The sequence below is a fragment of the Engystomops pustulosus genome, chromosome 2 (genome assembly GCF_040894005.1).
Source record: "Engystomops pustulosus chromosome 2, aEngPut4.maternal, whole genome shotgun sequence".
NCBI lineage: Eukaryota > Metazoa > Chordata > Amphibia > Anura > Leptodactylidae > Engystomops > Engystomops pustulosus.
This window is the reverse complement of record NC_092412.1, coordinates 39422658-39439884: the sequence shown is the minus strand read 5'-3', so window position 1 is coordinate 39439884 and position 17227 is coordinate 39422658. Positions and strand designations below refer to the sequence as shown.

At 42.8% G+C, this 17227-nt stretch overlaps 1 protein-coding gene across 5 annotated transcripts in view; it reads left to right on the top strand.

Annotated features, from left to right (window-relative positions):
* The window catches only part of ATP8A2 (ATPase phospholipid transporting 8A2), a 493942-nt gene that overhangs the window by 107529 nt on the left and 369186 nt on the right, over positions 1–17227 (top strand). For 4 of the 5 annotated variants that reach the window (XM_072134328.1, XM_072134326.1, XM_072134327.1 and 1 more), the window contains 5 exons: positions 3177–3222; positions 3526–3566; positions 5902–5975; positions 9089–9158; positions 15044–15171. In XM_072134328.1, coding sequence (XP_071990429.1) covers positions 3177–3222; positions 3526–3566; positions 5902–5975; positions 9089–9158; positions 15044–15171 — 359 coding nt within the window. Of the gene's footprint in view, positions 1–3176; positions 3223–3525; positions 3567–5901; positions 5976–9088; positions 9159–15043; positions 15172–17227 lie in introns of those variants that run through there. The other variant, XM_072134330.1, reaches the window with a different exon arrangement.

The following is a 17227-nucleotide window of genomic DNA, read 5'->3' as shown; positions in this document are numbered from 1 at the left end:
GCATGCTACACGAGAGGGGACATTGGAAAGAGGGCATGCTACGGGAGAGGGGACATTGGAAAGAGGGCATGCTACAGAAGAGGGGACATTGGAAAGAGGGCATGCTACGGGAGAGGGGACATTGGAAGCGGGGCATGCTACAGGAGAGGGGACATTGGAAGCGGGACATGCTACAGGAAAGGGAACATTGGAAGCGGGGCAGGCTACAGGAGAGAGGACATTGGCAGTGGGGCATGCTACAGGAGAGGGGACATTAGAAAGGGGGCATGCTACAGGAGAGGGGACAGTGGAAGGGGGCATGCTACAGGAGAGGGGACAGTGAAAGGGGGGCATGCTACAGGAGAGGGGACAGTGGAAGTGGGGCATGCTTCAGGAGAGGGGACAGTGGAAGGGGGGCATGCTACAGGAGAGGGGACATTGGAAGCGGGGCATTTTACAGGAGAGGGGACATTGGAAGCAGGGCATGCTACAGGAGAGGGGACATTGGAAGCGGGGCATGCTACAGGAGAGGGAACAGTGGAAGGGGGGCATGCTACAGGAGAGGGGACATTGGAAGCGGGGCATGCTATAGGAGAGGGGACATTGGAAGTGGGCATGCTCTAGCAGAGGGGACATTGGAAAGAGGGCATGCTACAGGAGAGGGGACATTGGAAGGGGGGCATGCAACAGGAGAGGGGACATTGGAAGCAGGGCATGCTACGGGAGAGGGGACATTGGAAAGAGGGCATGCTACAGGAGAGGGGACATTGGAAGCGGGGCATGCTACAGGAGAGGGGACATTGGAAAGAGGGCAGGCTACAGGAGAGGGGACATTGGAAAGAGGGCAGGCTACAGGAGAGGGGACATTGGAAGTGGGGCATGCTACAGCAGAGGGGACATTGGAAGTGGGGCATGCTACAGGAGAGGGGACATTGGAAGTGGGGCATGCTACAGGAGAGGGGACATTGGAAGTGGGGCATGCTACAGGAGAGGGGACATTGGAAGTGGGGCATGCTACAGGAGAGGGGACATTGGAAGTGGGGCATGCTACAGGAGAGGGGACATTGGAAGGGGGGCATGCTATAGCAGAGGGGACATTGGAAAGAGGGTATGCTACAAGAGAGGGGACATTGGAAGGGGGGCATGCTATAGCAGAGGGGACATTGGAAGGGGGGCATGCTATAGCAGAGGGGACATTGGAAGGGGGGCATGCTATAGCAGAGGGGACATTGGAAGGGGGGCATGCTATAGCAGAGGGGACATTGGAAAGAGGGTATGCTACAAGAGAGGGGACATTGGAAGGGGGGCATGCTATAGCAGAGGGGACATTCGAAGTGGGGCATGCTACAGGAGAGGGGACATTGGAAGCGGGGGAGGCTTGCTATACAGGAAATGGGACAATATAAGTGGGAGGGCACTTTTCAGGAAATGGGACCATATAAGCTGGCCACACAGGGAGTTATGGTGACGCATTCTAAACATACATTTTTGGCTATGAGACAATGATACCAGAAAACCGATCCCTGGAAAAAAATTTATACTTACAGCCGGTCCCTGGAAAAAAAATTAGAATTACAGCCGCTCCCTGGGCAAAAAAAAAAGGTTGGGGACCACTGGTCTAGAGAACCTCTTTTGGACATTTTATTTTACTGTAGGAATAGCAAATTATTGTTGGTTTGAGCGGCAGCCAGGGGCCCACCATGTGTTATACTGCCCTATAGAGATAATGAAGAGAAACATCTCCAGCCCTGCTATCATCTTACATGTGTTACTGCTCTTGTAGACACATATGAAAACAAGAGCCCTTCCAGGACCTTTGAAGGTCCTTATACTGCAGAACAGACCTGCAGAAGGGACCTTTTACAAGAAGCTTGGTCCTGGTATTGTAGGCAGTAGATGTCAAACTTGGACTTGTGGGAAGACACAATTTTCATACCTAGGTCCCATGTCTTTCTTAATCTACCCCTGAGGACAGCAATCACAATTTGACACCATAACACGAATTCACACAATTAAACTTCATCAAACTTTTAATAAAGTATTTTATGTTTATTATTATGGATAGGATGAATACAGTGATTTTTCTCATCTTTGTTATATGTGGGAAGAGGATTGAGCTGATTTTGCAGCCAAAAGGAAATCCTATTAAAGACTAGAAAAATGGAAATAAAAAAAAAAACTAATAAAACTCAAAGTGAACCTGTTGTGTACAAAGCTCAAATTTCATTCTGCCATGATATTTATGTTTATGAGGATAGGATGCCGCCTGCTGTATAGTTATTTAGAAACACCTTGGATGTTATGTCACTAAGATCACCTCCCTTTTGGGTCAGTATCATTCTCATTTCAAAAATGTACCACCCCCTCAGCACCATCATGCCAGTATAATCTCCTCCAAGCCAAATTCTCTACCACTACCCAACCCCCCGAGCAATATAATTCTCCTCTCAACCATTCAAAAACCTACCTCTGCTTTGGTACCACCACCAACATTGGCAGTAAATAATCCCCTTTGCTGAGACCCACTATTAACATATTTCTCTCCCCAAAGTCCCTCCACCTCACGTCATGTGGATATTGACCACCCTACCAGCACGATTAGAGTCTAAAGTTTGGTCACCACACTAATTTGATGCAGTTGTGAGCATGGAGTGGGGAGTCTAGTTGATCTGTACAGATGGAAAATAAGTTTACACTGCTGGGGCCTATGCAGGGTCGGCTCCAGGTTTCAGTTGGCCCTGGGCAATAGAGGTTTAGTGGGCCCCTTTGTAGTGTACTCATGTGGCAACATTAAAAATTCAGACACTAAGTAAATTATTCCCTTGTTTATCATTTCCAAAAAGTCCTGTCATGGTTATGTTATATACAACCCCATCATGGTTCTATTATATACAGCCCCCCTCACCAGGGGCTTTCAGGCTGCAGGGGATTGAGATTCGGCCATGTGGGCCCCCCCTAGCAGTTCTGGGCCCTGGCACTTGTCCGGGTATGCCTGGTGCTGGCACCTGTCCTGGGCTCATGTAAGGGCCATGAAAATCCAACCCTGGCTGTTGTTACGCTGAATCTGTATTTTATATGCAGCAGACCTTATTGGCCTCATATAGCCTGCGGGATATGTCTTTGGAGTATATGATTTATCATATTATTAATATATGTCAAATAACCTTTTTTTTCCTCTACATCTGTTCTCTTTACAGAAAAGACACAAGGCGGACAATACTGTTAATAAAAAGAGAACAATTGGTAAGTGACTTAAAAGGGTCAATGTTGTGCAGTATGAGGAAGAGTAGTGCTTGTAGAAGACAAACTTCTACATATTTTATTTATCCCATAATAATACAATAAAAAGAAAAAAAAATACAAAATTGAAATGAATGCAGCCCCAAACCACAGAGTAGTGGGGGAAGTGAAAAGGACTTTTTGGATATTCACACAATGCGCATTTGGTCTTTTCAAATATGATTTTGTTTCTGTGGACAGACCCGAAGGAAGCATTTTCTTATTTGGGATGAATCTGACATTTAACATCTCTTCTTCTTCCTGCAGTTTTACGAGGTGGCACATGGCAGAATGTGATATGGAGAGAGGTAGGTACATTTATCCCTCCCTGCTTGTGAGACAGGAGATAATTCTTTACAAGGGCTGTCACTACTACAGAAGAGGCCTTTGTGGAGTGTTATATGTCTGATATATCTGTATATCTGGCTGTGCAGGGAGGAGGGATTGTGACTTATCTACTCTGCACAAGGCAAGGCAAAAATAAATCTAAGGACAGTGCCTATAGAAAACATGTCATCTATATAGGAACACATTGAGGGAAGGTGAAGACATTCTACAAGATAAACACAAATGGGACTGAGTTCCTTTTTATTAAACATTTTCAAATTTTGAAAAGATTGAAAGTAAGTAAGGAAGTAAGATGACTTGTTAGGGAGACTGATAATTAAGGCCACCTCTGGAGGCTTGTGGAGCCATTGATGCTGCACTAGGGGATTCTTGGGAATATGCAAATACATATTCCAGGATGGAATACGGAAAACATTGCCTGTTAACTACATTGTAAGGCATCCTCCTTAACATAAAGCATGACTTTTTCAAAAAGCCTAATGAAATGATACGGGATAAAAGACAAACCAGTATAAATATTCCACAAGGATTGGACTCCCAACTGCAGACAGCGTTTTTTCAGCATCTTTGCTAGTTATGAGCGCACCAATTAAAATTCGGGTTTGGCCGAGTGAACTCTTTAAATACAGCTGGCATCATCGGGAGTGACTACCGTCCCTAAAATTGAGTTGCGCAGCATCGATGGCATGTTGTTGTCCGTGCTGCACACTGCCATTTTAGGGAGGATTGTTGCTCCCAGTGACGTCGTTAGGAAGTGACGAGCCTCCCCAATATTGTGGTCCTCCTTACCGTCGGCATGTACACACGGCCTCAGCAATTTAAACACTAGTGTTTGCATCTTGTCAGTACCGTGTAGTTCTTGGCCCATGCTGGAAAATGTATTTGCATATTTCCCAGCATCCCCCAATAAACCAAAAATGGCTGTAAGTCTCACCATGCCTGCAGAGGTGGTCTTAAATGGCCGAGTCTTCTTACTTCTCGGACCTAGTCACTAGCCTCTCACTCAGCTTGAACAATGTATAGAACAATGTAATGTATATAGTTCATCCATTGAGTTAGCTGTATGGGTGAGTACATATAGGACAGTCTGTAAGGCTCCAGCCACTAAGATCTTGATCAATGGACTGAAATAGAGTCTACCACCTTCACCAAGCATAACAAACAATTGCCACAAGAGTATAGAACAGACTGTGTGCTTCAACTATGCACATTTTATTTGTGGTCCATAGTGTTGTTTTTTCAATATTCCAATTTTATTGTATATTCTAATTAGGAACCCAGTGCACCCAGACTTGTCCCCTCATTTTATTGTGCAAATCCTCCCTCTCATGTGACATAAAAGCTACCCCTGCACATGCAACAAAACCCTAAAAGCTGGCGCATGCGCAACCTGTTCTTGTTCTCCTGCCGGTAACCCTCTGTTGTGGTGCTCCGGCCTACATGATCCATGCCTGGGGCACCCATGAGGCCACATTTAGCGAAAACTCTTTGATGACTGAATGTCTGTGGCTTCCATCAGCAGTGTTAGGTGTAATCGCTATACTGGCTGCAGCTTTGCTGTAAATAGAGCTCAGGAGTATACTATTCACTAACACAATAATTAATGTGTGCACTGCAGTAATAACCAATATCAGCGCTTATTATCACATTAATACTGTATAGGTCTAGTGTAATATTTACCCCCTCTTCTGTAACCGAGCTCCAAGCCTCCTGCATAGCCATATTAACTAAATGTCACCCTTCTTTTAGCTAAAAACTGTTTCCCTCACATCCCCATAAAATCAACTTTGTTATCTTACCTGCTCCGCCGAGTCCAACGGCCCCTCCCAACCTCAATCGCTTTTACTCTGCCCCATACATCCATCTCACCATTCAGCACTTCATGTGACCAGGATGTTATAATCTAAGCCCTTTACCCAATAACAAACCCTTTACACACTAGCAACATCTACCCCATGTATGTAGTTGATCACATGAAAACACAGCATGCCTCAACTGAGGCATGGGGAGGAGTAGAAGTGAGTGAGGATGGGAGGGGCTGCTCGACTCGGCTGAGCAGGACATGCCCCCTCTGGCTGCATATAAGGTAAGACAAAGTTGATTTTAATGGGATGTGAGGGAAACAATTGGTTATTGCTCTATGCACTTTTGCATGTCTGCTATTACTTAGCTTATGTTTTATTATACTTTGCTTTTGCTCCTTGCAAGGACTAATGGTGTGAGTGATGATTATGGACACACAATGTGTACTTTCTTTCTCTCTTGTCTGCTGCTTGGCTGCCCCTGGACTGACAGGTGGCAGTGGGAGACATTGTGAAGGTGACCAATGGGCAGCATCTTCCAGCCGATATGATCATTTTATCTTCAAGGTCAGATGTTATATGGTTGAGTGTCTCTTCTCGCGTCTCCACTGAGCTGATGCTATATACACTTCTGGTATCTTTGAGTATTGCCAATTTATTCTCAGTCCTCAATTTTATTTAAAAAATTGGGAAAATCAGAAAGATTAGACGTGAAGAAGACTTATTTGTGCTATATTGATACTTTATGGAATGTATCACAATGAATTGCAAGGATGTTTGATTGGGTGTGTGTTGTATTATTATTTGTACCCCCTCACCCCCAATTCAGTTTAAGAGAACCTGTCAGTTATATTTCCACCCTACAAAACATACAACAGCATGTAATTACGAAATGGCTATAAAGTTGCTGCAAGCTTTTATACCTTTATCTCTGTACTGTGACATCACTGTGTGTATTAGCTCTGTACTGTGACATCACTGTGTGTGTTATCCCTGTACTGTGACATCACTGTGTGTATTATCCCTGTACTGTGACATCACTGTGTGTATTATCTCTGTACTGTGATATCACTGTGTGTATTATCTCTGTACTGTGATATCACTGTGTATATTAGCTCTATACTGTGACATCACTGTGTGTATTCTCCTTGTACGGTGATATCACTGTGTGCATTATCCATGTACTGTGACATCAATGTGTGTATTATCCCTGTACTGTAATATCACTGTGTGTATTATCCCTGTACTGTGACATCACTGTGTGTATTATCCCTGTACTGTGACATCACTGTGTGTATTATCCCTGTACTGTGACATCACTGTGTGTGTTATCCCTGTACTGTGACATCACTGTGTGTATTATCCCTGTACTGTGACATCACTGTGTGTATTATCCCTGTACTGTGACATCACTGTGTGTATTATCTCTGTACTGTGACATCACTGTGTGTATTATCCGTTTACTCTGACACCACTGTGTGTATTCTTTTACTGTGACATCACTGTGAACATCAAATGTGTCCTATAAGAAATAGCATATGGTACTAATCGGATAGTTGGATCAGAATGAGCACTGTAGCAAATAAATTAGCTATTTATTGCAGGGACCCCACAAATAACAGTAAAAAATTGTTTGTTGTTAATTAATTTCACTTATCAGAATTTTCTTTTATAACAAGCCAAACAAGTGGAAAACAACATTCAGCTCAGTGGAGACTTTGTGCATGTGGTAGAATAATGTGGTGCTTTCTCTATTGCATATGTATTCTGTGATGTCACTTTATGTCTATTATATTCCTCATTGCCTCATAAGTATTATATGATTATATGTATCAATAATTTTTATGGATAGCGTACTGTGCATGAGTAGCCTTAACCTAGTGGAATCAAGGGCCACCATTGAAAGTGTTTGGGAAACACTATGCTTAGGTTATCTTCCCTTATCCAGGATCAATATTCAGATGGGTAAGCCTGAGGCCTATTGCCCACAAGGAAGGTTGATGCGTCCAACTTGCATTGTGTGCTTGCTGGAACGTCCGGCGAGGACACTCTGCATCTGGGCTAGATGTTCCACCAAGCAAACAACGCAAATTGGAAACATCAAACTTGGCCTAGGCCTCAGGCTAAATTCACACAAATGTGTGCCCGCCATACCATAGCACGGCGGGCACATGTCGGCACCCCTCTCCATAGCGAAACATTCCAAGGAAAGATAGGACATGTCCTATCTTTTCCTTGTCTACGGAACGGTATGGTGCTGCATGTGTGCTGCACCGTACTGCTCCGTACAGCACTGTGCGCCCATTGTTGGCCTACGGGGGATGTATATACGACTTCATGTAAATGAAGCCTTACTGTGATCCCGGGTTTCTTAGATCTGTGACAACATGTTCATTGCTCTCATGGCCTGGTAATAGTTTACTATTAACCTATAATATTCACAAGAATGAGATCTGAGCTGCACTTACCTGGCCCAGCCACTATACAGAGAATGGAGCAATTATTCTGTTCTCTTTATTTATTCTTCCACCGCAGGCATCTTGAATAGGCCAATCAATGGGGACCAGTCCTATGCATACATTATCAATATCAAGAAGGTTGAAAACCCCTTTAACTATACATAACCATATAATTTTAACAAACCATGCGCAGATTTGTGCACTCAAACAAAAATGCGAGACATATTGACATAATGCGGCACATTTACTTACCCGGTCCTGTTGCATTCACCCGATCCGGACTGTCTGAAGAAGATGAAGTCCGGTGCGATTCACCAAGAACATGCGCTCGAGATCCTGCATGTGTCACTTTCTCGCTGAGGTCCGCTGGAGTTCACCTTCTTCTTCCCGGTGTATGTGAGTGCATGTCTTGCAACACAATTTACAATGTTAAATCCCACGCGTTGTCCGAATCTGTCGGATCATCCGATGGCCTGCCCCCCGATTTGTGTTGCGTGAAAGCCGGCGCCGATGCGCCAAAATCCAATTGCGTGTGCCAAAAAAACCCTGTTAAATAGGGTGCAACTCGGAAATCGTCGGGAAACCCAACGAAAATGCGGTCTGCGGACCCTTAGTAAGTGAGCCCCAATATGTCCTAATAGTATCAACATAATCTGCACTTAATAATAACATGTAATACTTGAAGGATCCCATAGCTGTGAATGTTGCTTTTGCTCCTTAGTTATTTCCACGCAGAAGCACAACATATTGTAGCATTTACATTTCAGGAAGATCCTTATCAGGAAAACATATGGAGCCATGTGTCAGCAGCTTAAAATGGTTACATATGTCAGCGTCTAGACAAATATGAAAACAAGACTCTCAAGTCTTGTATCTCAGACTATTCACATAAAAGATGGGAAGTGAAAGTTAATAAGAATATTATAATATGGAAGCGCTGTCACCCTGTTTATAAATCAATTATACATTTCTAGGAGGAATGACAGAGGGAGGGTACGACGCACAGTAATAAGAAAGAAGCTTTAGAATTAATTTTACTAAATTTTATTTACTAAAACAGACATGCCAGGAGAGATGGAAGGTCCTCTATGATGTCCTTTCTATAAATAAAGACTTATCTTAAGTAAATTCCAATGTGTTACTGAGTCGTGTGCTCGTGGCTGCATGACAGTTATATAAAATGTGTATCCGCTCACATAACCTTCCTTCTTGCTTCCACAGTGAGCCCCAGGCAATGTGCTACATTGAAACCTCCAATCTTGACGGTGAAACAAACTTAAAAATCCGACAGGTAAAACCTTGAAATTTTTGTTATTCAGAGCCATTGTTGGTGTTGGGGTATGGGGGTCTAAATAGTAGAGCTAAGATGTTCTTATGACTGGTTCTCCTTCTTCTGCTTGCTCAGTATTTCATGAAAGAAACTATCTAGGCTGTATGTCTGCAAAGTTGATCCGTGTTTAATTGAGCTAGGCCAGCCCATTAAGGTCATGTGATTGTTTCCCAGCAACCAACAACAAAAACGGACAGAAAACAATTACTGATGGCCAAAAACAATGGGAGTTAGTAAGGCCATTTAATATAAGATTTCTTTTTTTTTTACTAACCCCTTAATGTGTGAGAAGAAGATTGCGGGACATTGGGTCTTGCTGCTGCGGTGTCAGGCTGTGACCTGACCTGGCATAACTCCTTACATGCTACGGTAAAGCAGCATATCCACGGTGTGTAAGTGTGTCCCCTGTGGATCAGACCCCCCCCCCCCCCCGATGTTCTTACCGGGGGATCCGAACCATCCTGCGGCAGCCCTGGGGTCTGGCGTGTGCCCCAAGGCTGCCAGCTCCAGCTTCACGCCAGTTTCCGCCTCCTGGCAGGACCCAGCTGTAAGTAACTAAGACCCCCAAAATGAATTATCTATACATTGTATCTCACCCTGCAAATAATAAGCCCTAATATGTTCGCATTACATCATTTTATTTATTATGACTGTGTCATTTTTGGCCTAAATGAATGTATTTTCCAAAAAAATCTAAAGTTTCTAAATCACACTTCCATTTGGTTTTGACTCATGTGAAACACTTAAAGGGTTAATAGACATAATAGAAGTTGTTTTACATACATTGAGGGGTGTAGTTTGTATAGTGGTGTAATTTATAGGGTTTTACTATTATTTAGGCCTTTCAAAGTCACTTGGAAGCTGAGTTGTCCTTGAGTTTTGGCGATTTTCATGAAAATTTGAAAAATGGCACCTAAAGTTCTGCGCCTCATTGCATCCTAGAAAAAGGAGAGGAAGCATAAAATATAATTTCAACATAAAGTAGTCATTCTGGGTAGTTTAAGTATCTACCTGAAAAGCTGAATATTTCAAACTTTGAAAATGAAGAATTTTTCCAAAATTTTGCCAAATTATCATTTTTTTTCAGAATGAAATTCAAAACTTATCATTTAAATTTTACAACTTTCTTGAAGTATAATGTGTCTCAAAATCACCTGGATATGTTAAAGCGTTCCAAAGTTATAGCCAATTATTGTGACACATGTCAGATTTGAAAAACCGAAGCTGAAAACAAGCGTCGGTGATAAGGGCTTAACCCCTTACCGACATGTGACATAATAGTACGTCACATGTCGGGTCCCGGTGCATGGAGAGGGCTCGCGGGCCAAGCCCTCTCCATAGCCGGTAAGTCTTTGCTGCATATTGCAGCAAAGGCTTACCGGTAACACCCGCGATCGGTGCCGGCTTTGTCGGTGGCTTCAAAAAGATGGCGATGCATGGGCGCCGTCATCTTTCTGAGGATCGTCGCTCCCTGTGACGTCACATGGCGACAGATCAGAGCGGCGATCTGTCGTCATGGTAGCGTCGGGTCTCACGAAGACCCGAAGCTACTTCGGGTTATCCCATTTATTACAATGTGCTATCAGCACATTGTAATGTATGAGTAGTTAAATTCCCATATAGTGCCATACTGTACGCGCCCAAAGTCGAAAATGGCACTTTTTTGCCATTTTAAAAAAAAATTAAAATTCTATAAAAAGTGATCAAAAGGTCGTACAGTCCTAAAAATGATAACACTGTAAACGTAATCAAAATCCGCAAAAAACGGCACCACCCACAGCTCCATACACCAAAGTATAAAAAAGTTATTAGCGCCAGAAGATGGCAAAATCACAAAAAAAAATTTTGTACAGGAGGTTTTAATTTTTAAATGTATGAAAACATTATAAAACCTATATAAATTTGTTATCCTCGTAATTATACCGACCCAAAGAATAAAGTAGACATGTCATTTGGGGCGTACAGTGAAATCTGTAAAATCCAAGCCCACAAGAATACGGCACAAATGTGTTTTTTTTTTACCAATTTCATAGCATTTGGAATTTTTTTCCCGCTTCCCAGTACACGGCATGGAATATTAAATACCACCATTTTGAAGTGTAATTTGTGACGCAGAAAATAAGCCGTCACACAGCTCTGTACATGGAAAAATAAAAAAATTTACAGATTTTTGAATGTGAGGAGTGAAAAATGAAGGGAAGGGGTTAAAGTTTATTCAAAATTTTCGCAATAAATATACAAATAATAAAGTTTCCAGAGGCTTCAACACCATAGCTTAAGTACATATACATATACACTAACATCAAGGTGTATGGCAGAATATATCAAAGACAAAAAGAACAAAAAGATTAGGGGAGGAAAAAGACAGAGGGGAAAGGAACACCCCCCCTCCCCTTACAACCTCACCTGGTACCTGAGGCCATGTGAACTATACTCAGGGATAACTACAGAGGGTTTGCGCCTGTCAATTCCTGAAAGCGAGAAGAGGCGGTAAAGGAGGTCCAGTGAAACCAGATTTTCTGGGACCGATCAGCTTGTTTCGGGTCTGTGCTCAAAAGATTAATATTAGGTTTCAGTGCAGAAAAAACTCAACAAAATCGAATTTAATAACTCAACATGACCATATTCTTACTTAAGGTTAGAGGCAGAATCAGAAAATCCCTGAAAATATAAATTTTTACCTCAGATTTTCATTTGAGGGCAGACAGCAATCAATAGGAAAACAAATCCGCCTCCATAAATTACCTGATGTTTTTCTGGATTTCGCTAAACAATAAAGCAGATATACATTTACGGTGCGCCTTCTGGGAATATACAGTTTCACAGCCGGTGACGGAGCTTGTTTTTCTCTGTGATTCAGTGCGGATAGCGGCACAGTTTACTAGACTATTATAATAATTTCTTGGTAATAACACAATACATTATCCACAATCAGTCTCTCCCTTTACTCTACTTGGTGGTGATGTAAGTGGGAGATGGATATAAATTTACTTGGTGTTGGAATACACTGATGAGAGACATAACTAATGCTCTGAAGAATTGTTATTTACAGTACTATACCACACTCCATATAGCTGTGAGGGAAACATTTGCATCAATTACAGGATATTTAATGATGGTCCTCTCTGGGAATATAAGACAATCTGTGAGCCTAATGTAAACCAATGTTGTATCTCCGAAATAGAAATGGGCTTTGCTGCAATTCCCAGTACATCTCTAAGCGGAGAGGGAATATGATTTTATTGTGCTCCCAACATTGACAATGTGATAAATAGATTTATTTTTAGTTTTTATACCCAAAACCAAAGGCAGATGTATATTGTAGGCAACCTGCCATGTGAGAAGAAATTGATCGGTCTTGCTGCCATTTTAACCTCTTAAAGGCAACCGCTCCTCACATAATACCAAATGACAAGTTCCCACAGATGTCTTAATACTGTGTCCCATGCTTTTTTTGTATAATAAATATAATAATAATAAAATCTCAGATCTAGCTGAATTGACTCTAGGTTCAGCACCCTCATTCCCCCTCCTTCAGGAATGAGAAAGATGTTGGCCGTGTGTGACTCGTTTGAGAGAATTCCTGAGGGGGAATGAGGAAGCTGATGGTGACAGTTGTGTGTGATTCACTGAAGAGAAGTTTGTGAGAGACACTGGGGCAGATTTACTTACCCGGTCCAATCGCGATCCAGCGGCGCGTTCTCTGCGCTGGATTCGGGTCCGGCCGGGATTTAATAAGGTAGTTCCTCCGCTGTCCACCAGGTGGCGCTGCTGCGCTGAAAAGCATCTGAACGCGCTGGAGTTCACCGGCTCAGGCTGAGTGAAGGTAAGCGCGTCCCGAGCGACACATTTTCCGTTCTTAAATGCGTCGGTTTTTCCGAATACGTCGGGTTTTCGTTCGGCCATGCCCCCCGATTTCCGTTGCGCGCATGCCGGTGCCGATGCGCCACAATCCGATCGCGTGCGCCAAAATCCCTGGGCAATTCAGGTACAATCGGCGCAAATCGGAAATATTCGGGTAACACGTCGGGAAACCGCGAATCGGGCCCTTAGTAAATGACCCCCACTGTGTGTGACTTGCTGACGAGAATTTCTAAGGGGGGGGTATGATGGAGTTGAGAGAGACATTGGCTGTGGGTAACTCGATGAAAAGAAATCGGCTCCATCATTCCCCCCTGACTTATGCTGTAGGTGTGGCTATGGTGGAGACTTGACATGAATATGCCCAGAAAGCACTGAAATGGATGCATATTGGACTCACATAGGATGGTTTGCATACATGGCGGGATAACAGTGGGAACAGAATGTGAAAATTTAGACATAAGGAAGAACAATTTTGGGACGGTTGCACTGCTTTCTAATAGCAGTTTTGAAAAATATGTTTATTAAGGGGTGATTACTGACAGGTTCCCTTATTGCGTTAAGGCTATATGGAGAACAGGGGCATAACTTTAGGGGGTGCAGAGGTTGCGATCGCTCCTGGGCCCAAGTGGCTTAGGGGGCCCATAAGTTGTCACTTACCCATATGAGAAGACTATTACTATAAACCATACATTATAGTCGGGGCCTGGCACAGACTTTGCACTGGGGCCCATCAGCTTCTAGTTACACCACTGATGGAGAACTCTTACAATCGGGATGTTAACCTTTTAAGTGCAGAAATTCATTATCATCCCTCGGACCTCATCAGGGGTGCCGTTTCATTGTTATGACAGCTGGGAGCCTCTGAGAGGTGTCTATGGCTATCATAAAGTGATCACTATAACTCTCCATCAGGGGTACCCGGTGACCCAAAATCTAAAAATTATTATTTCATACTGTGAGTGCGGTAACAGAAAAGAAACTCTGAAAATGTCAGAATCACAGCTTTTTTGAATCTTCAGCACCCATAAAAAATTGAATGGTCAACGCATCAACGAAAATGCCACCTATCCCCCCAAAAAATGACAACATACACAGTCTCTTACACCTAATAATAAAAGGTGTCAAGATATGGCAAGATAAGCGAAAATAAAAAAATGAAAGGACACCTGTCAGGTGTCACCTGTGCACATACTAATGAAATACTCGCCCTAACCTTTTTCCAATTATAAGACTCTCAAAACTCTAGCTTTACCGTAGCTTACCTAAATGCTGTGCCATACTGTGGCATTTAGCATTATGATTGTTAGAATTGTTTCCCCTGTTGTCCAGGGCATTTATGAGGGGGGTGTCCAGGCACCCTCCCTCTCTACTGCTTGCTCCTAGACCAATCCCACTATCCACTTCCAAAATCACCAATTCCTGTTGGCCGTCGCATTATGCGTGATGACCTTCTTGTGCATGCGCGCTGCCTCGTAATGCTTGACAAAAGATGACCTAGCACACACTACCTGATCTCTGAGAGGAGGTTGCACCAAGCATTACAAGGAGGCATGCAGTGCGGGTAGGCCATCACGCACTACACGGCGGCCAATCGGAATTGGTGATAGGGGAAGTGGTCCGTGGAGCAAGCAGAAGAGAGTGGAGTCGCTGGACACCCCCCTGATGAATGCCCTGTACCGCTGAGGAGATTGTTCCGATGATCGGACCACTAAGTGCCACAGTATGGCACAGCATTTAGGTAAGCTAGAGTAAAGCTAGGTTTTTGAGAGTTATATAATTGGAATAGGGGCATTATTTCATTAGTATGTGCAGACAGTCCACTTTTTGACCTGACAGTTGTCCTTAAAGGTATTAAAACGACATATCCTATGTTTTCAAACACATCTTGTGTGTGTTTCAAGTATTCCAACTTCTACTTCTGTACCGGCTCTACAATTATATCCACTTCATATATGAGATATCTTTCTGCTTTGTGTCTGCAGGGTTTACCAGCAACATCAAATCTTCAGTCCATTGATGACTTGGTTAAATTGAATGGAAGGATAGAATGTGAAGGACCAAATCGGCATCTATATGATTTTACAGGAAACCTACGACTGGACAGCAACAGGTTTGTAATGGGTCTTGTAATGGTCATCGATATCTTTTTTCTAGACCTTTTAAGGTATAAATCCAAGATTAACATAAAAGGAGGTATCAGGAACTAAATTTTTGCATTTTTAATAGGGTTATCCAGTCATTTTTAATAGGGGTCCCAGTGGTGATCACTAGTAACCGAGTACTCTGCTCACCTATCACCAGCTTGATCCAATGCCATAATTATAGATAGAGCTTTAATTATATGTAGAATGGAGGTTCTGGTCACAGGGGATGGAGAGGTAGGTGTGCAATGTGTGACCCAGGATTGTCGGAGAACTTTTATTCTGGAGATAGATATCTCAGAGGTAGGGACCTGCAAGTAATATTAAGATGTGATGAGATGTGAAGAGATGTAACTACCCTGCTTGAGTACTTTTTGTGTGGATTTGTATCAGAAGCAAAAATGTGAATACCTTTTTATTTCTCAATGATCCAAAACCAAGGACCCCCTTACTCAATATATTAGGTCTCCAAGAGATGAGACACAGCGTTGCCTCTTCATGAGGCAGTGAATACAAGGCGAATAAAAGTTCTAGAAATGTATAATATGTACACCCTGGAGTTGAGAAGCAGGAATCAAGACTTTGTTTTCGTCTTCTCAGCTTCCCCTACTCAATGGGAGGGCGTTTATCACGACTTTATCACGACTTTCTCCCTTTATCCCAACTTTCTAGGAACAAAACTGTTCTAGTTGCTTAAGGGAACCAATCAGATCTCAGTTTTTAAAATTCTGTACTGTCTATATAGTACAGGCAGTCCCAGGTTACATACAAGATAGGGTCTGTAGGTTTGTTCTTAAGTTGAATTTGTATGTAAGCCGGAACTGTATATTTTAGAATTGTAGCTCCAGCCAAATTTTTTAGGACCCTGTAACAATTGGATTTAAAAATTGTTGGATTGTCATAAGAACCAGGATTAACCCCTTCCCGACGCGCGCCGCATGCCGGGTCCCGGTGCATGGAGAGATGCATGGTCCCGGGTCCCGGTGCATGGAGAGCGGGCCGAGCCCTCTTCATAGCCGGTAAGTCTTTGCTGCATATTGCAGCAAAGGCTTACCGGTAACACCCGCGATCGGTGCTAGCAATGCTGCCGGCGGCTTCAAAGAGATGGCGCCGCATGGGCGCTGCCATCTTGTCGCGGATCGCCGCTCCCCGATGACGTCACGGGGAGCGGCGATCCGTCGCCATGGTAACCTCGGGTGTTCCGAATACCCGAGGCCACTTCGTTTTAACCCATGCATTACAATGTGCTAATTGCACATTGTAATGCATGGGGAGTAAAATCCACTGTAGTATGGCAGTATATGATAGGATCGATCAGACTACCTAGGGTTAGAGTACCCTAGGGAGTCTGAAAAATAGTAAAAGTAAAAATAAAAAAAAGTTTAAAAAAAAAAAATTATAATAAAAAAACCTAAAAATTTAAATCACCCCCCTTTCCCTAGAACTGATATAAAAATAAATAAACAGTAAAAATCATAAACTCATTAGGTATCGCCGCGTCCGAAAATGCCTGATCTAGCAAAATATAATAAAGTTTTTTCACTACGTTTAACCCCGTAACAGAAAATAGCGCCCAAAGTCGAAAATGGAATTTTTTTGCCATTTTGAAAAATATAAAAAAATTTATAAAAAGTGATCAAAAGATTGCACAGTCCCAGCAGTTATAGTAATGAAAACGCCATCAAAATTCGCAAAAAATGACACTACCCACAGCTCCGTACACCAAAGTATGAAAAAGTTATTGGCCCCAGAAGATGGCAAAATAAAAAAAAAATATTTTGTACAGGAGGTTTTAATTTTTTTAAATGTATGAAAACATTATAAAACCCATACAAATTTGGTATCCACGTGATCGTACTGACCCAAAGAATAAAGTAGACATGTCATTTGGGACGCAGAGTGAAAGCTGTAAAATCCAAACCCACAAGAAAACGTCACAAATGTGGTTTTTCACCATTTTCACTGCATTTGGAATTTTTTTCCCGCTTCCCAGTACACGCCATGGAATATTAAATACCGTCACTA